Raw genomic sequence first — 17,983 nt, 5'->3', positions numbered from 1 at the left:
TTTACACACTATACCATAAATATGTAGTGGGTTTGGTTTGGTTTGGTTTACTGATGTGACAAAACTTACAAATGAATAAATATGGAATCATATGATAATTTTAAAATACTGAATAAAGCCTAAAGTTTACAATGAGTTACGCCTTCTTAGCTTATATTTTATTGGAAGAAAAAACAACGAAAAAATTAAAAGGAAGATATTAAAAGATTACAGTAATCCACTTGATGCACCAGGGGAATCGCATGTGAAATTTGACTAGTATTTTCTTGTATGCTTGTATACATGCTAACTTTACTGATTTATATCACATTATCGACTGAATTAAAACGCATTTTGGTGTTAAATTACGTTTTGTAAATCCTCTTAAATATCTGGATTTTTTCCATAAACCCAATAATTATGACATTGTGTGTTTTATTCTTATGTTTTCTCCTATAGAAATAAAGGTAAATTAAAGCTTAATAATATAAATTAATTTCATAACTTACATTTCAAATCTGTCAGCGACTATCCCCTTGCTTTGTTTCTGATAACAAAACCAATAAAATTGGTTTCGGTGACACCCGAAACCGATACAATTTCTCTTTCGAACGTCAAACCAATATCTGAATTCATGACACCTACAACATTTTTGTTTTATCAGTTTAAATTCTGATTCCAACAACTATCAGATTCTACAACACCCCTGATAAAGTACTTACTTTTTTGGAGATCCAACTTTGAATACTTATACCATCTCTAATATACGTACAAACTTAACCGTCATTGAAACAAAATGAAAATGTAGACTATGTCTATATTTTTACTTCTTTAGAAATTTACACACCATACCAAAAATAGTGGGTTTAAAATAAACTCAATTTCTACTTCGAAGGCAAATATTCTGATTTTGGAGGCTGACTTCGAAAAACAGAGAAATTTCTTTTTTTACCTATGAACCGCACATTTCACAATATATCCTATATATAGATATAGGATTTCTTTTATAGGCTGTAATGAGGCCCTTCTGTATATTGGATTCACATATTATTTAACGCTTCTGACGTTTTTACTTAATGTGTTATTGCACTTTCTGCAATTTTCGGCATAACAGTTATATGACGAGTGGGCAGGGTTATCATTCGAAATTTCACACATTTTCACATTGTTAAAGGAAGTGCCAAAAATATTTGTCTTAAGGAAATTTAGATGTAGGGACTACACCCAATTTAAAACATTTTTAAACCACAAATGTCCCTCTCTACTGCGATTTACTGTACCAAATTACAGTTTGGTATTTTAATTTGTGGCTAAGTTATATTATTGAATATGCTTTAAATTAATGGAATGTGTGCGATAACAAAGGAATGTGTATATATCCAATAAAATAAAACAATTTATTTAATTAAGAAATCAACATTTTTGTAGTAATTTCAGTCTGGAATTTTTACTTAACAACTTTCATCTTCCACAGGCCGTCATTAAGGTAATGGCAATTTTCTACCCCCACACCTTTGTTGACTTTCGAACTGAAACAAAATATCATTAAATTTGAAAAGTACGCAAAATAAAATACATCTTACATTTCTTCAGTAGATAATGTTGTAACACCAATAGCTAATGCATATTCCTTGCCCTCAGCCATTATAGCAACTACAGTTCCTTTATCAACAGCCGTCATTAGTGCTCCAGGTGATGTAAGGCCGGGACACATTATATTAGCTCCACTTAGAACGAAACGTATGGCACCCTTGTCTACTTGCTGCATGGTTACAAAATATGGAAATTTATGAAGTAACCTTAAAGTAGGCATCCACTGACTCTCCCGGTGCCGGAAGAAAGCTATTTCACCGCTCCCCGTAACTAAAAGTTCAATGTGATCGTGACTAAAATTTGATTTATATTAAATATTATCAATTTTTGACAGAAATTTTATATAACCATTTCGCGATGCGATATGAATCCTTTTTTGGCAATATCAAATCAATATGTGTTTCTAGTAAAGGATATGTCTCCAACAATTTTGCCCGGATTCCTTTCTGTACTGAAGACTTCAGTTGCTGCAGTGACGAAACACTTTCCTTTTCTTCAAACCTATAATATCAATAATTAGAAACACATTCGAAAAAATATGGTAAATGCAAAGTTTAGGTCCCCCAATGAAGGAGGTCGCGGAAATTATAATTTTTTTAAATCATTTTATTTTGACGCGAAGATTACAAATCCGTGAGCGGAAAGATAATTTTTTCAATATTTTTATACTATTTTTCAAAATAAATTAAAAATTTACACTTTTCACACGTTCTTTCGCGTCGAACTCCTTCCCGTACTGGCTTCAAAAAAATAACCCTGGTGCATCGAATTCTTCAGAACGCAAAAGAACTATGGACACCCCGGTGTGGGTTCGACCAGGGGTATTTCTTTGAAGCCAGTGCGGAAAGGAGTTCGACGATGTTCTCTATTCGTCCATACATTCAGAACTCGAAGCAAAAGAAATTGTGACTATTACGTTTACTCAGTACATTTGTTAACAAGAAAATGTCCAACTCGTTAAACTTGTAATTACAGCTAAGTGATCCGAATCCTACCGCTACAACAACAACATGTTACTTGAAAAATATGTGCAAAGTTAGTTAAATATTATTTATATATATGTATACATAAATTATTGAAAATATTCACTTTTCGCTCACGGATTTGTAATTTTAGCCTCAAAATTAAACGATTATAAATATTTAATTTTTGAGGCCTCCTTCGTTGGGGGACCTAAACTATACATTTACCAAAAATATTCAACAGAATATAACCCACTTTTTAAACATTTTATTTTAAATTATGGTGGTATATCAAAAATATCAGAACAATTTAGATTTTAGAACGTTTACGTTTCACTTAAAAGACATGCCAGATGTGATACCAACAACAAAATAAGAAAAAACGTCAACTAAAAAGTGCTGCCAACATGTCATTATTAAATCACCTACAAATCAATTAATATATGGTACAACAGTAGCTCTACGTCGAGATATTTTTTATATGTATTTCCTAAAAAGTGCTAGCTGAAAATCAACCTTAACATAATCGCCTAATAATTATTAACGAAATTATTGGGGGCTATACGCTATTGACTTCAGATCCATATATCGAAACATGTTATCGAATAAATCGAATCGTCAGATCGACCATCTCTAAATGTTTTTGTTAGTTATAAACAGCAATATAAAATAATGGCGTTTTTGTTATAGACTTGGATATAAAAATGCAATTAAATATGAGTATTTCTTCAATGTATATGTTTCATCTTCATTTTACAAAAAATATGAAAAGATTTGATTAAGCATTAAATCCCGTGAAAAAATGGACTACTTGTTTGCTGATTTATTAACACGGGAGGAGTTGTTGACCATTTTAATAGAGGTGCGGTCTGAGGATTTTTAACATTATGAATTTATTATATTTTTTTATTGTTCCGTACAGCGGCAGCTGAACTTACCAAATATTCAGCAAATGTCGAATGATGAACTAATGCGTTTATATAAAATATTTGCGCTACCTTTAGCCCGCAGGGAAAGACATCGTGGCAGGCGTAAATTGGAATATAATAATTCAAGCAGGCAACATTTAAAAGATAATAGTGTGACCTCAATGGAAACTGATGAATCGGAAAATACTCAACTATCTGAAACATCTAACGAATCGACTTCCAGAAAATCCATTACATGTGAGAAAAGGATATGTGGTTACAAACATCTTCACCCTTTCACTGATGAATATTTGAGTATAGCAACAAAACGCATTAAAATAGCGTGGTCTTGAAGGTTCTTGAATTACGAAAGAACAGATATAATAATGTATTTTATACTAGAAATAGTAACAAGACTTTTCTTATTTGTCACAAATTAATTTTAAAATTTTGAAACTACGACATCACGAAAGTAAGAATTAAACATTAGGGTCATAAATAAATATATGTAGTATATGCCAAATTACTATATACATAAAATTGTCCAAATACATTTGTATATGGACAAATACGAGTATGTATGTACATACGTATATGTCCGGTCCCTAGGTTATTGAAATTTAGTTTGTTTCAGATAAAACACCTTAAAATAATATAATAAAATAAATATTTATTTGCACATCATCTTTATACATATACATAATTATGAACATTCGTGTAAATATATCCTTTTTGTGATGGTATCAATACAATTTATGCAAAGGTAACATTTTTCACCTCTACATCTTTTGCTTATAGTGTCTCGATAAAAGGCAATTCATATATAAATTGATCTTCGATAAAATTAACAAAAACGTTGGATCGAAACATTATACACTCATGCTAACGCAGTTATATTTTTATAAATAAATATTATATTATGTAAGTACATGCGGAAAATATTATATTAGTGCTAGAAATATTTTTATTTTTACATATATACCGATATATGTATGAACATATGTATTTCTGTAAACAGTGGGCTCGATAAGTAAAGATAGAAAGCACCCTAACAGGGTGCATTAAGTTTGCAACACCTCTACGGAAAGACGATTTAAAATATATATATACATATATATCTGATCAGCGTGATAAGGTCGGTCGATTTAGTCAAGTTCGTCTGTCCGTACGCGAACTAGTCGCTCAATTTTTAAGATATCGATCTGAAATTTTGCACACGTCCTTTTCTTTCCGCCGATCGCAACGATCCATTCTCCGAACAAATTCTTCAGATCGGACCACTATAGCTGCTATTCAAACTGACAGAATGAAGTCAAGATAAAGATCTTTTTATACCCTTTTATGATATAAGAAATGCGCCTGTAGAGAGTATTTTAGCTTCGACAGATGAACTTACCGTTTATCCTCGTTTTGAAAAACATTTTTGTATAACACAGATCTATAAAATTTCAATTCAAAGTTTCACAAGTTATTTTATTTGATTTACCTATGTACATTTATTGATTGATTCTCGGTTTGAACAGCACAAGAGATAAAAAATTGTATATGTAAATAAATTAATTAACGTTAAAAAAGGACAAACATATAATTTATATGCGAATATTAAATAAAATTAATAATAAAAGTATACACTTAGTTTTTTTAATTTTATTTATAAAATAAATAAATGCTCACATTTTTAATGCGGTGTAATACTTTTATACAGTATAACTTTAGATATACATCCAAATATAAGAATCCTGCGAATTTATTTTGATGTCTAAACGTCAAAGACGTCTCACGATAAAAAAATATTCTCCTGACTTTTTGGGATAACATATATTTGTGTTGACCTTCGCAGTTTTTAAAATATGGGTCATCAACTTTTGTTGAAGATTGGCAAAGCTTCTAAAATTTGGAAGTTTTTTAAACCACCTTATCGATTACTAAAGGGTTCTTATTAGTTATTACTATTGTCATGCATACAGATGTACGCATACATACTTAATGAAAAGAAAACGAATATGCCTATTACACTTTATCTATTATTAGATAAACAATCGATGAAACCTATGTTCGCTGGTATATATAATGGATATCCACACAGATATGTATGCAAAAAAAATTGTGTACCTTATGTTATAAAAAACGGCGTACAGGGTCGGATGAGTATTGAACGAAACAAATACTTTCTGAGGGTTTGAGTCATAAGAAAAAAGTATTTTCTACCTACAAAATCGAAGTTAAGATTCAAATGTGGCTTACTTCGGTTTTGGAGGCTAATTTCAAAAAACGCAGAAAGTGTTTGAATCACTTGAAAAATATTGGATTCGTCCAATACACAGAAAAAATTTGTTTTTGCCGTATAATGAAATCATTAGTTAAAACCCAAAATGTTAACGAAATAAATTAAATTGAATAAAATCAAAAACATTAATACCGACTGCTCTGATAATCATATTGAATTTGATGTCATTTGACATTATGAATTATGAAATTATTCTAAAGAATATTTAACTTTGAAGTTACAGAAGAATGTTGGTATGATTTCTTCGTATAAATCTTGCATACATACATATGTACCATTTGTACATATGGATATATAATTTAAAATTTCGTTATTTTCGTTTTTTTCTATAATCAAATTTATGTATTCAGATCTCTGTCGTTACTGTACAAACAATGCAAGAATTATATAATTTTCTTATTTGCTAATAATACTTAGAAAAATTCCATTCGCACTTGAAGAACTGCAGACTTTGACTCCATTGCCACCCTTGTTTTACATCAATTATGCTGCCTTTACATATCTATTTCAGCATGGGCTGGAATATATTCTGCTACTTTCACTCGTATCAACTCTTTTGCATCTATGGCATATATATACTTATACATATATATGTAACACTCACACAGCCGTCTCATGGTCAGTCTCATCAATTCTACCTAATCGCCAGGAGTTAGGATCACCCGCTGCAAAACAGTTTTTAATGTAATTAGTGAAAAATGTTATATAACATATATAAACATTGAACACATGTAAGATAATGTGCCAGAGGCGTTTTCGGAAATTTGCATTGGACGTATATTTTACTAATTTCATAGACTTATAATTACACATGTACCACTACCATATATGAAAAATGCTACAATGGTGATCATTATAATATTTGGTATCAAATAAAAAATAAAGATTCAAATTGAGACAAATTTCAGCACTATCAGAAGGTTTGACTTCGTTGTTCGTTCAATCACTAATACTTCAGCATATGCATTTCCTTAAAGATATATCATATACCAATCATATTCTATAGATACCGAATTTATAATCTTTGGTTTATAATAGTCAACGTAATTTTTAATATGTGTATTAATGCACTCTAATCCAGCAATTCTATATTGCTCCTCTTTAATCATATAGTAATCAATATGGTATACAACACATTTCTACGAGGTGCGTTCTAAAAATTTAACTAGAAAATGAATCACATATATATGCATATATAAAGTTTGAAAATATGTCTATGTACATACATATATACATGTATTCATACAAACACACACATGCACAAGCATGCATTAATTTAATTATTAACTTACCGCAATCATAGTACTTCGATATCCTCGGTATGGCTGGTGGTATACGAGTATTAACGCAATATTTTTGTGAGAAAAAGAAACGGTAACAAGAGAAAATTTTAAATTAAACAAAAGAATAAATATAATCTGTAATATTCAAACAATAAATACAAAGTATGTCTATATTTTTTTTGTTTAAATGTACATATAAAGTAGTTGATTGTATGTGTTTACTAAATCATAAACACTGTACGCGATATAGTTGCAATTCGAAACCATCTGTTTGTGAAACAAACATGCCGATATTCATCCAAAAGTCTTTCTCCAAGACAAAGCAATCACTTCTTCGAAATAATTGGTTTATTTTATAGCTTCTGATTAATGATCCTATTAATTATTATATTTTTTTTAATGATTATTTTATTTAATAAACTGTTGTTCGATTGAGGTTGTATTAAGATCCAGTTACAACTAAAAAGTGATCCTGATACACGTATACATGTACAAGTATTTTTATCTGTAAAGCCGCTATTCCGGTTTTCAACTCAACTGCATTTAGGTTGAAGTTTTGAAAATCGGTACTGTCGATATCAACTCAATCAGTCAATAAAATTTCGATTGAAGTGTTGTCAAACTTCAACTTTTTTGTGGTAAACTTATTACGGATTTCAACTTTTTGCCAGTGGAACTGACTAGAATATCAAAAATTTACCAGTGTAGTGGAACATTACTGCATTTATTTAGAAAAAATATTAATAGAAAATTGAAAACGAGGAAACAAACTATTTTATATAATTTTAAACTATTTTAATCAGTTATTTTGTACAACTACATAGAAATATGGAAAATTTGTTGCGCTCGTGGAGTAAAAAACCGAAACTGGGCGAGGCAAACTACAATTTGGAAACAGTAAAAATTAAATTAAATTGGCCCCCATTTGAAGTGTTTCGAATATAAAGAGTGGCTATAATCTACTATTTCTAGGAATATACTGTTTGGGTAAAATTAATTTTTGAAGCTTTTTGCTTCTCTTCAGTAATTTCTGTTTTATTCTGCGCACAAATACCGAATCCATAATATTTAAAACCATATTAACAACCATATACGTATGTACATATATCGTAGTCTGCGCCAGTGCAAAGTTAAAATCATGTAAACTGCCTTTTTTTTAACTACCGTCAGCTCGGAAATGGAGAGTTTGCAGTAATGTAACATAATTTGCAATCTGCAACAGATATTATTTTAAAGCCATTTTATTGTCAATAAAACTTTGGCTTACTTGGAATTAGGAAGTTTCAATGGATCCGAGTAATCACGAAAGTTTTTTCGTATGTGCAGCACGTCGGCCTCAACGTTCATCGTAATATAAATTAGAACAAAAATCAATTTTAATAATTATTTACTTTTCCGAGAAAAGCTTTGATTTTTCGTTTAAACATTTTCAACCGCTTAACTGTCTATCAAATCTTTACTTTCTGGGTTGGCAACCACAATGAAACTTTGCTGAAAATAGTTGAAGTTCGTAATACCAAAACAGAGTTTTGTTGATCTGAAGTTTAATTGCTTTAACATCAACCTGAAAGCTGAAAACCGTAATAGGGGTACAAAAAGAAATTTATGTTTTTTGAACTTATGGATGTGGAACAGCGAATTAGTTAAAAATTAAAATAAACGTATTTGCGGTTATTACAAAAGTATTTAATGCTTGTTATTAATTTTTTAATAGAGAAGGATAACACTCCTTAAATATTAACAGTAATAAAATAATAAACACCGAAATAAGATATAATAATGAATGATTAAGTTGAAACTCCTTTTCATGTAATGCAACCTTAAACTTAAGAGTAATATGCGCATAGAAACGTACATACTTGCGAAGCATCGCAAACTGAGTTTAGTTGTATATTTTCTAACGGAGAATTGAACATATTCCGAAACTGTATTAACCTTCTCCTTTTCTTAATTTGTCATTAAGTTCTTACATCTATTTCCATGTAGTTACATAGACTATACATTAAACACAAACTCGCAAAATTGAGCTTCTAGACGCTTTAATAAGTTTTGTATACACTATTTACATACATACATATATTTACCTATATACATACATATCTTTATACTAAAAAAGTAGGCATATAGTTTACACAAGAGCTACAATATATTTGTGTTTTAACTTTTTGGTATATTTCAAATTGTTTACTCGATTCATTAGTTGTCGCTTCTGGGATCGATCTAATATTAAAAGATATTACGAACTTTAGAGCGGATTTTCCATCGCTGCTCAAGCTACTACATTTATTTATAATAGAAAAGAATCAAAAAAAAAAAAAACAAATAGATAACATGGCGATATAAAAGTTTACAATATTTTTGTTTTTTGAAGAACTAATTTTTTAAATAACTCATATCTAGTACATAAAAGGTGTATTTGATGTGTTGTGTCTCGAACTTAAGAAAACTGTGAAGTGATCAGATGAATATTTGCAAATAATGGTGGGTATGTTAGTGATGGCTGTTTCAATATTTGAGGCGATGGTGGAAACATTGGTGTTGGCGGCAGTGTAACGTCTACACAGCAAATGCATTTCGTCTTCAAATTTACGTTTGGATGTGAGTTTGAGTTTGTGCTGCGCTCGATCGCATCTTTTTTAGCCTGAGTGATTAATTGTCCATTAGCATGGAGACGTTAACTCTCTGCGTACGACACTTTTATGCCGAGTAGATGATAAAGCAGATTTTTGATTTGGCGCTTGTACTGGCTGATTTGACACCATATGCAGTGTATTAGATTTATAGGTACGGCCAAGTAAAGGTACATGCTCTTCTAAAATAGAATAATAACATAAAATATAAATAAATAAATATAAGGCATGATAAAATCATATGGTATAAATTAAAATATATTCGGATGCATGTGCATTTAAATCATATTATTTATGTATGTGCATACGTAGATTTGTATTTCTGGAATATCAAAGAGAACACTGGAGCAAAATCAAATACTCTCTCTCATATGAATATGCTTTAATATTGATATATTATATATGTACGTATAATTTCATCTCAATGTATTATATATGCAAACATAAATATGTATGTGTGTATGGGAAATGTATAAAACCTAATTACTATTGATATTTACATTTACAAATCAAGCCAACCGTATTAAAAAAGCACGTTTTGCGCAAAAATAAAAATGAGTATGATTCTCCTCTAAAACAAACGAGAATTATATGAACCCACTGATTTTTTGAAAGCTTTAAATTGTACATATATCTAAATTTCTCGAGCCAAAGGTATCTGAAGCCAATTATTTTTAGGTTTGCTTTTTAACGCGTTGGCACAAGGTCAAAAAAACGAATATTTCATTTACTTTGATGTTTCAGTTAGCATTTTGACAATCTGCATAAGAGAAAATATACATACTTGTATATAAAGCTTCATATGGCAATCACAAAAACAAAACAAAATACACATAAACCAAATACATTTACATATGACTATTCTATCTTATTTCTTACGTTAAATTGGTTAGAGTTATAGTTTTTACAGCCTCTGATTTTTACACATGCATCGACAATTCTGCGTCATACTCTTTATCTCTCTTTATGGTGACATAGTATATATTTACGAATCTTTGTTATTCATGTATATTTGTACTTGCACATATTTTTCCTTGTCTGAGGTTTTCTTATTATATTTGAGTTGAAAAAGAGCAAGTAAGAAAGACAGGTGCAACCGAACATTTCATACTCTCGCAAGGATGACAGCCGGGAAAATACTTTCAGTTGTTGGCAAAACGTTATATTAAACAAGTAAGAAAGGAAAAATGTTGCGTAAGAATTCAAAACTCATTATTCGACGAAATCGTGAATGAATTACAATCAAATTTGATACTTAATAAGTTATATTATAGGTCATAGACTCAATTAGTTAAAAACTATGGTATATTTTACTTCCAGATATATGTATCTGACATAAACTTAACCAAAGAGGCTAAATTGAATATCTTCAGTTAATGTGCAAAACGCCAAACAGATTAGCGATATGAGATTAAGACCAAAATCTAGACCAACAAACCAAAAGATCATTCATGTTCAGCGCTAAACTATATTAATGGAATAAAGAAGATTATTATATGTAGTATAATATAATTTCACATATATTCGGCATTAAACTAAAGAATATCTAATATTATACGTTCAGTTAATTTTGCATATTGAGCGATATATACTTGTACAGTATAAGGCCAAGCGGATTTTGTATTAGGAATGTGGGAGATAGGTGTAGTATTCATTCAATTGTATCTTTTTTTGGCAATACCACTTACTAATAACAGAAACAGATGCTCCCTGAGTTTCATTAAGGTATCTTACATACCATAAACAATATACCATATAAGTAGTAAAGTCAACCGGATGTATTGTTTCACACGTCAATGCCATAGGCTCTGGAGTCCACATTTACTGTATCTGGGGCCTTGAAAAGTTATGGTCTGATTTTTACAATTTTTATACCTTAAAGGCACTATTTGAGCAAAGCTTTATCCCGATATATTCATTGGTGCTTGATTTATATACTGGAAAGTGAAAAAATCAGATGGAATTTAAAGGCGTGTTATTTAGAAATCAGGACTAGTTGCAGTCCGATTTCGCGTATTTTCGCAGTGCCATGGAAATAAATATTAAATAATAAAGCCCTCTTATGCCAAAATATTCCAAATTTAAATAGTATATATCATAGATTGACCGGTATTTTCGGTAAAAGGTCAGCCAGAGCCACTAGGATCAACAAATTCGGCAATGGGGCATGAAAACAATGATCCGATTTTGGCTATTTTCAGACTTGAAATGGCATACATTACAGGCATTATTTTAACAAAGTCATACTATAAGAATGTCCGCGTTAAGCTGTAGTGGACTGTGAAATATTTGTATTAAACTTAGTAGGGGCCAAGGCCACGCCCACTTTTAAAAATTTTAAATCCTCAGTCACCCGGATTTCAAGTTTTGTAGTATCATTAATACATACATATATAACTATATACCTATTTCGATTAGTTTTAGGAGTTACAGACAACCGTTATACTCTGTAGCAACATGTTGCGAGAGTATAAAAATATATGTGCATACATATATAATATATTCTTCAAATTACATTAAAAGATATTTCAGATTGTCTAATAGGATTGTTTGCTTTTTACACATTTATAAATAAAGTTAGTTCTTTATCACGAAAATCAAGTTGTTGAAAAATGTGTATGGTCCGGCCTTACCATTACGTCCTCTTGCTGTTTGAAAGTGGTTGAAATCATTATCGCATTGTTAGTAAATGTTTACTATTTATCTACGTACAATGTACTGAATGCAAACACTTAAAATAGTTCAAATATTTAACAACAAAAAAGTTTAGACATAACAAAATTTAACTAGATGATTTATTCAAAAGTAACATATTTACATACCATACATAAGTATATTACAACTATAAATCGAATGGATCAAGCGATGCAAATAATTATCTACAATTACATACATATGTACATACTGCTACCACTACTTAATATGCCTTAAGAGGATAACTAATTAAATTTAATAAGAATACTCAATTTTTACCATACATATGTATGTATATATGGTATCAATGAACATACCTATATTATAATAAGATCATGTGTATATCAATTGTTTATAGGTATTTGCTGACAATTTTCCGATATACGAACTTATAATCTGCATTCAATTTTCTACTTCCGAAAATATTTCTCAAGCAAACTATACTAAGCACGTGTACGAGTACATTCACGAAAATAACACATTCTAATAATCTCATGAACTTACCCTGAAGCTGGCGATTTATTAATGCCGTTAGGCCATGTCCCTCCACACTCTTCTTCATGATCAGCATGGGCTTGTCCTCGGCATCATCATAACTGCCCGATGGTAAAAATCCATTACTAGCTATGGATTCGCTTACCTGGGAATGTTCGAAAAGCAGGTAAAAAATTTATTAGAATGCTAAACACCAACCTGTGTGACTTGCATCAACTTCTTGACAACGTCGCGGCCCAAAATGTGATCAAAAACTGATTGTAAAAACGGTTCAGCCATTATAGATAATTTTAATTTATCACGATGCCAAATAAGAACGCGTGACTCCTCCATAGCCATAATAGATACCTGATGTTTTGTTGCATACGAAAACGTTCAATTGTTGTGTAAAAATTTTGGAGAATAACAAAGCAAAATAAGCTATAATTCTGCGTATATATAATATTTTCAATAATGCATACACAAGCCACTCACTTTGGTAGAAAGCAATAAGCAAATAATATGTAATGTATGTAATTCATGTAATGAAGTATATTTGTGCAAGTGTGGGTATTTGATTTTACATATCGACATTTTCATATTCTATAGTATTTGTATGTGGGACCAGGTGTATTCTGACCTAAGTGAATGACTTCGATTGCAAATAGTTTCTAGCGCAGCATAAAAATATACCTGAAAGTAATCATCGGTTGATACTCCAAACCATTCCGGCGAATCTAGGAACTGATGAGGAAATACTATATGTAAAGCCCTCTGATTCTGAGATACAACCAATCTATGTAAGTATGTAAGAGTATGGAACGATAAGTAATAAGAAATAAAATTTTTTAGTTTAGGTTTAATAGAAATGCGTTAAATTTTTCAGGTTGCTTGTCAAATATTATTGCCATTCTATATTTCATATTATATATAATATAGATTACTTGTATCATAAGAAGCTCACTCAAAGAAATGTTTGGGTTTAATATTTCAACTTACTTTCCAGACAGAACGAGAGATAGACTGTCAACTTTGGTAATTTTCTCTTGCGCATACACTTCCTGGTATTTCAACGATCGGACGAGCTTCATACAACTCAAAATTTTTTTGAACTGATGTCTCGTCACACGAAGTGGTTTAAATAAACTGGCATATACCTGAAAGCATTTAAAACCATCTATGAAATCATCAACTCACATTGTACATACTTCGTTAAGTTCAAAAAAATGTATTTACAAAATTTCTTTCATAGTTTCATAGATATTCTACATGTATCATCTATGTATGACAACTTCAAAATTTTTTCATACAGTCAAATTATATTCCTATGACCATAGGTTCTTACGTTCGAAGGCATTTTATACAACTATGCCAATAAGCGGTATGTCAGAATATTACAGAAATAGCTATGCAAAGTGAGATAATTATAAAAAATACGCATCATATGCGCAGTATGAATAATTATTGCAAAATAATAGATAAAGTCTATAATTCCTTATAAACTAATTTGAAGGCAGGCAACTCAGACAAAAATCGAGACTAAAAGACTAAAAAGTTATCGCAATATAAACTTATATTGACTACATGGGTTTGTTTCATACATTCATATGATAGTTAATATTTATCGGTTATGCGTTATGACATGATCATTTTCAATGCGCTTCATTGTTATTCAAGAAAAATGAAATGTTAAAATTGTTCGTCAGTGCTTGCATATAAGAATGGCAATGACAGTGCGTAATCTTAGTTGCACAGCACCGTCAAATTCAAATAGCAAACACATACGAGTATGTTACGCCATATTTGCCTCTTACGTTTCTGGGAGTTGTGCGTCTTGACGTTATCTAACAAATGAAGATCTATTCTAGAAATTTGAGCCCCCCCTCTAAAAAACTGTTGATTTTATTTGTCGGATATTATTGCCACTTTAATATGTGAAATCAGATGGTAACCACGATAATTTTGTGATTTTTTTTTAACCAAAACCACTGCATGAAATGTTTTACATATGTAGCGAGTTATTCGTTTTTTTTTAAAAGTTACTAAAAACATTCTCCACTGGGAAACATACGCAAAATAAGCTGAAAACACAGTGACCGGATGATTAAATGTTGGTATCTTATTTCGTAAGGCATAAACTATCCAAATATGCAAATAACCTTTCGTCGAATAATGATTGTTGAAATCTTTCGCAACATTTTTTAATATAGTTTTGCCTGACCTAGCTGAAAGTAACTAGTTCTCCGGCTTTAACCCTTGCGGGGCCATAAAATGTTCGGTTACACATAAACTTAGCCTTTCCTTACTTGTTATATTCATAAAACATTAAGACTCATATTTTCCATTTCTCATTTTACTGGGAATGTTAGAAACAATGAATACTCGTATGTTAAACGAAATATGTAGGCAAGCACCGATCGTATTATACTAAAATTATAGGTTGACTACGCACTCTTGTGCGTTGTGAATGCTTTAAATAATCGTCTAGGCAATTTATGTAACAGTATCCTGCTAACTAAAGAAAGCGAATATCACATTTAATGATACACATTCCTACCATAGGCAATAAAAGTATTGATACTAATTGTGTTTGCACTTTATGGCCATCAAAATGGCATGGTAATGATTTTGCCTCTTAAATGCTAAAGTCAAACAATGAACAGGCAATGAACTGACAACAGAACACACGACTCCAAAAGACATAATGTCATTAAAAGTCAAATTACCTTAAATACCGGTCAACGAATAGTATCACGAATACCAACGATATTGAGGCGAACAAGCATTACAGAACTGCTTTTCAAGATCCGCAAATGTGCTTATATCGCCAGCGCAGACATCACTGATAACACCAGAGTCACGTACGCCACTCGCAACCGGCCAATGATCCAACAATACCACTGTCCGACAACTGTAATTACCAATACCAAGCAATTTAAGGTATATCCAGCATTTCTCACCCTGAGTAATCTTATAAGCCTGAGCACGACGAGGTATTATGCTGACAATATTCAGATTTGCCACAATTCCAGGCGATCGAGATGGAGCGCAAAACAATTTGCGGAGAATCTCATACAATCATCTGCAACAACAAAAACGCACTCAAACCCTCCTGCACCGACAAACGCGTTACATCCTTTATCACCGTTCAACCACCCACTTGCATATCTGAGCATAGCTTTTGGAATGAATAGTTTACGATGCTTTGCATGGTGGAAATGAGAACGTTCATATTTCTACATAAGTACATATGCGTGTAGGTGTGTTTTAATACCCCTCAATAAAAATCAGAAAAGGAGTAAAATGTATTTGTGAACGAATTTTCTAAACTAAAAAATCTCAATAAGTGCATTTAGCAAGAATGAAGTGTTCACCAATTAGCCACTAGTCCTTAGCAAATCTCCACACAAATTATATTTTTGAAGGTAAATAAGATGAATTCTTGACGGCTGCCCAAATTTCAGAGTAATATCGACCGGTCTTATATTCAAAATTTACTGCAATTTTTATCAAGTTTGGATGCCACACTCTTTGCAACAAGCAATATATACTATGTAAGTACATTTAAATGTATAATATGAGAACCCGGTAGATAAAGTAGAATTTATGTACTTATATATATGTATATGTATATTAGAACTTTTTAGTTCCACAACTCGAACTATTTTGAAATTCAATTCCGCGGTTGCTAAAATAATGCAACTTTGAGCAATGCAATGATATTAGGTCAAGTAAAAGGTTCGCTCGGTTTTTTATTGATTGACCATCTTTGACGAGCGGTCACAAAGTACTGAGTCAATCAATCGAAAAACTGTCAAAGACAAACTTTTAGCGCGAATAAACACGTTTTAAGTACTATGGGCAATAACGCCATCTCTTAGATAAAACCCGAACGAACTTTTTACTTGACCTAATATTTGTAATAATCGCAAACTATCCAACAGTATGGTTATATACCTATTGATAAAATGTATGAAGCCCTTTAAAGTCTAGCAAACAATTGATCGAACACTCATTACAAGTAGTCTTACTAACGGGCATGTGTGTGGTTAGAGGATTTCGAATTTTCAACAACGATTATTCAGGGAAACTCATTACAAGTAAATCTGTGGATACCACATGAAAGTGTTATAATCTTGTTGTTTTTGTTTATTATATTCGCAACTATCCACATTATCGAATAGAAGACAGCTAACATACTTACAAGCTATTTGTTTAATAATTTGATTTTTTTAATAAAATTCGTAAATATTTATATAAATAATTATTTATTTATGAATGTATGTACATATATACGAGTTATACATATGTATATTTATGAGGCCACTGCTCTACATATGTATCTTGATTGAATCGTGGAAAAAAATGACAATAATACAAGGCATGTAATTCCGTACCCCACATTATGTTCAAATTTTCATTTTGTATTACACATATTATTGAATGATTAAGGCTGTGAAATTCTGATCCCTAGGTCACAGAGCGTTAGAATAAGTAATACATACATACGTACATATGTATAACTCCAGAACTGACTCAATACCCATTAATTACAAAGTCTATTTTTCGCCACAATGAGTATGAACCTTGGTTTAATGACAGTGATAACATCACATTTATTCATTCAATTTAATATAATTCAACAACAACGGGAAACGCAGTTGGCAAAAATATTTACTTTTCACCACTAATTCCCTCCATGGTATCGTACAAAAAACGAAATCGCACAAGGTCTCACGTGAGCCATAGAAGCAACATATGTATTTACCAATAACTTATCGCCAAAATATGTGATTAACGACTGTGTGATTGTTTATCTAGAGCACTACTAACACAGGGAAATTATTTCAATAATTTCACAAAAATTTCGTAAATATTATATTTCAAACTACGTACAACGACGCTCACTTGCTGATCGTCCCGTGCAATACGCCCCCCAAAATCGAATAATTTTAGAATATATTTATGTATGTCCGCTGATATTTATGTACACAATGTTTTAACGATCTTATCCGTTACTATGGGGATTTTTTCATACTTATATGTTAGATGACGCGGCTATTGACACTAAAGACAGCTATAATGAGCAGCTGTGTCTACCTTTGGACGGCATTTTGATCACACACATATATTTAAACATGAGAAGTAAATTTAGTCTATCAGGTAATTAATT

The 17,983-nt window shown here is 31.2% G+C and overlaps 2 protein-coding genes and 1 long non-coding RNA gene across 7 annotated transcripts in view; 1 reads left to right on the top strand and 2 right to left on the bottom strand.

The window, feature by feature from the left end:
• Positions 1 to 1,357: 1,357 nt before the first annotated feature.
• On the bottom strand, positions 1,358 to 2,936 carry MCTS1 (malignant T-cell-amplified sequence 1 homolog). Its single transcript, XM_014230497.3, has 4 exons — positions 2,791 to 2,936; positions 1,921 to 2,073; positions 1,563 to 1,865; positions 1,358 to 1,508 (listed from the first exon to the last, which is right to left on the bottom strand). Exons 1-4 carry the CDS (start codon positions 2,799 to 2,801, stop codon positions 1,427 to 1,429), a joined length of 549 nt encoding a protein of 182 aa, XP_014085972.1. The 5' UTR covers positions 2,802 to 2,936; the 3' UTR covers positions 1,358 to 1,426.
• A 238-nt stretch (positions 2,937 to 3,174) lies between these two features.
• The window catches only part of bves (popeye domain cAMP effector bves), a 29,650-nt gene continuing 14,841 nt past the window's right edge, over positions 3,175 to 17,983 (bottom strand). For 4 of the 5 annotated variants that reach the window (XM_070109965.1, XM_036365258.2, XM_036365260.2 and 1 more), the window contains 5 exons: positions 13,810 to 13,967; positions 13,504 to 13,606; positions 13,030 to 13,179; positions 12,841 to 12,976; positions 8,677 to 9,824 (listed from right to left, as the gene is read on the bottom strand). In XM_070109965.1, coding sequence (XP_069966066.1) covers positions 9,673 to 9,824; positions 12,841 to 12,976; positions 13,030 to 13,179; positions 13,504 to 13,606; positions 13,810 to 13,967 — 699 coding nt within the window. In that variant the 3' untranslated portion in view covers positions 8,677 to 9,672. Of the gene's footprint in view, positions 6,395 to 7,021; positions 7,055 to 8,676; positions 9,825 to 12,840; positions 12,977 to 13,029; positions 13,180 to 13,503; positions 13,607 to 13,809; positions 13,968 to 17,983 lie in introns of those variants that run through there. The other variant, XM_070109966.1, reaches the window with a different exon arrangement.
• LOC118681287 (uncharacterized) lies at positions 10,719 to 11,154 on the top strand. The gene is made up of 2 exons (XR_004976989.2): positions 10,719 to 10,815; positions 10,963 to 11,154. It is a non-coding gene; the product is annotated as an uncharacterized lncRNA (long non-coding RNA).

This window comes from Bactrocera oleae, chromosome 5, assembly GCF_042242935.1.
Source record: "Bactrocera oleae isolate idBacOlea1 chromosome 5, idBacOlea1, whole genome shotgun sequence".
NCBI lineage: Eukaryota > Metazoa > Arthropoda > Insecta > Diptera > Tephritidae > Bactrocera > Bactrocera oleae.
This window is presented reverse-complemented; position numbering and strand designations above follow the sequence as displayed.

Bases quoted from the DNA above. Each gene is read 5' to 3' on its own strand.
- MCTS1 (XM_014230497.3), bottom strand. The intron at 1,866-1,920 runs GTTATATAAAAT...ATCAAATTTTAG, and splicing joins TCATATCGCATCGCGAAATG to TCACGATCACATTGAACTTT. The intron at 1,509-1,562 runs GTAAGATGTATT...ATTTTGTTTCAG, and splicing joins ACATTATCTACTGAAGAAAT to TTCGAAAGTCAACAAAGGTG.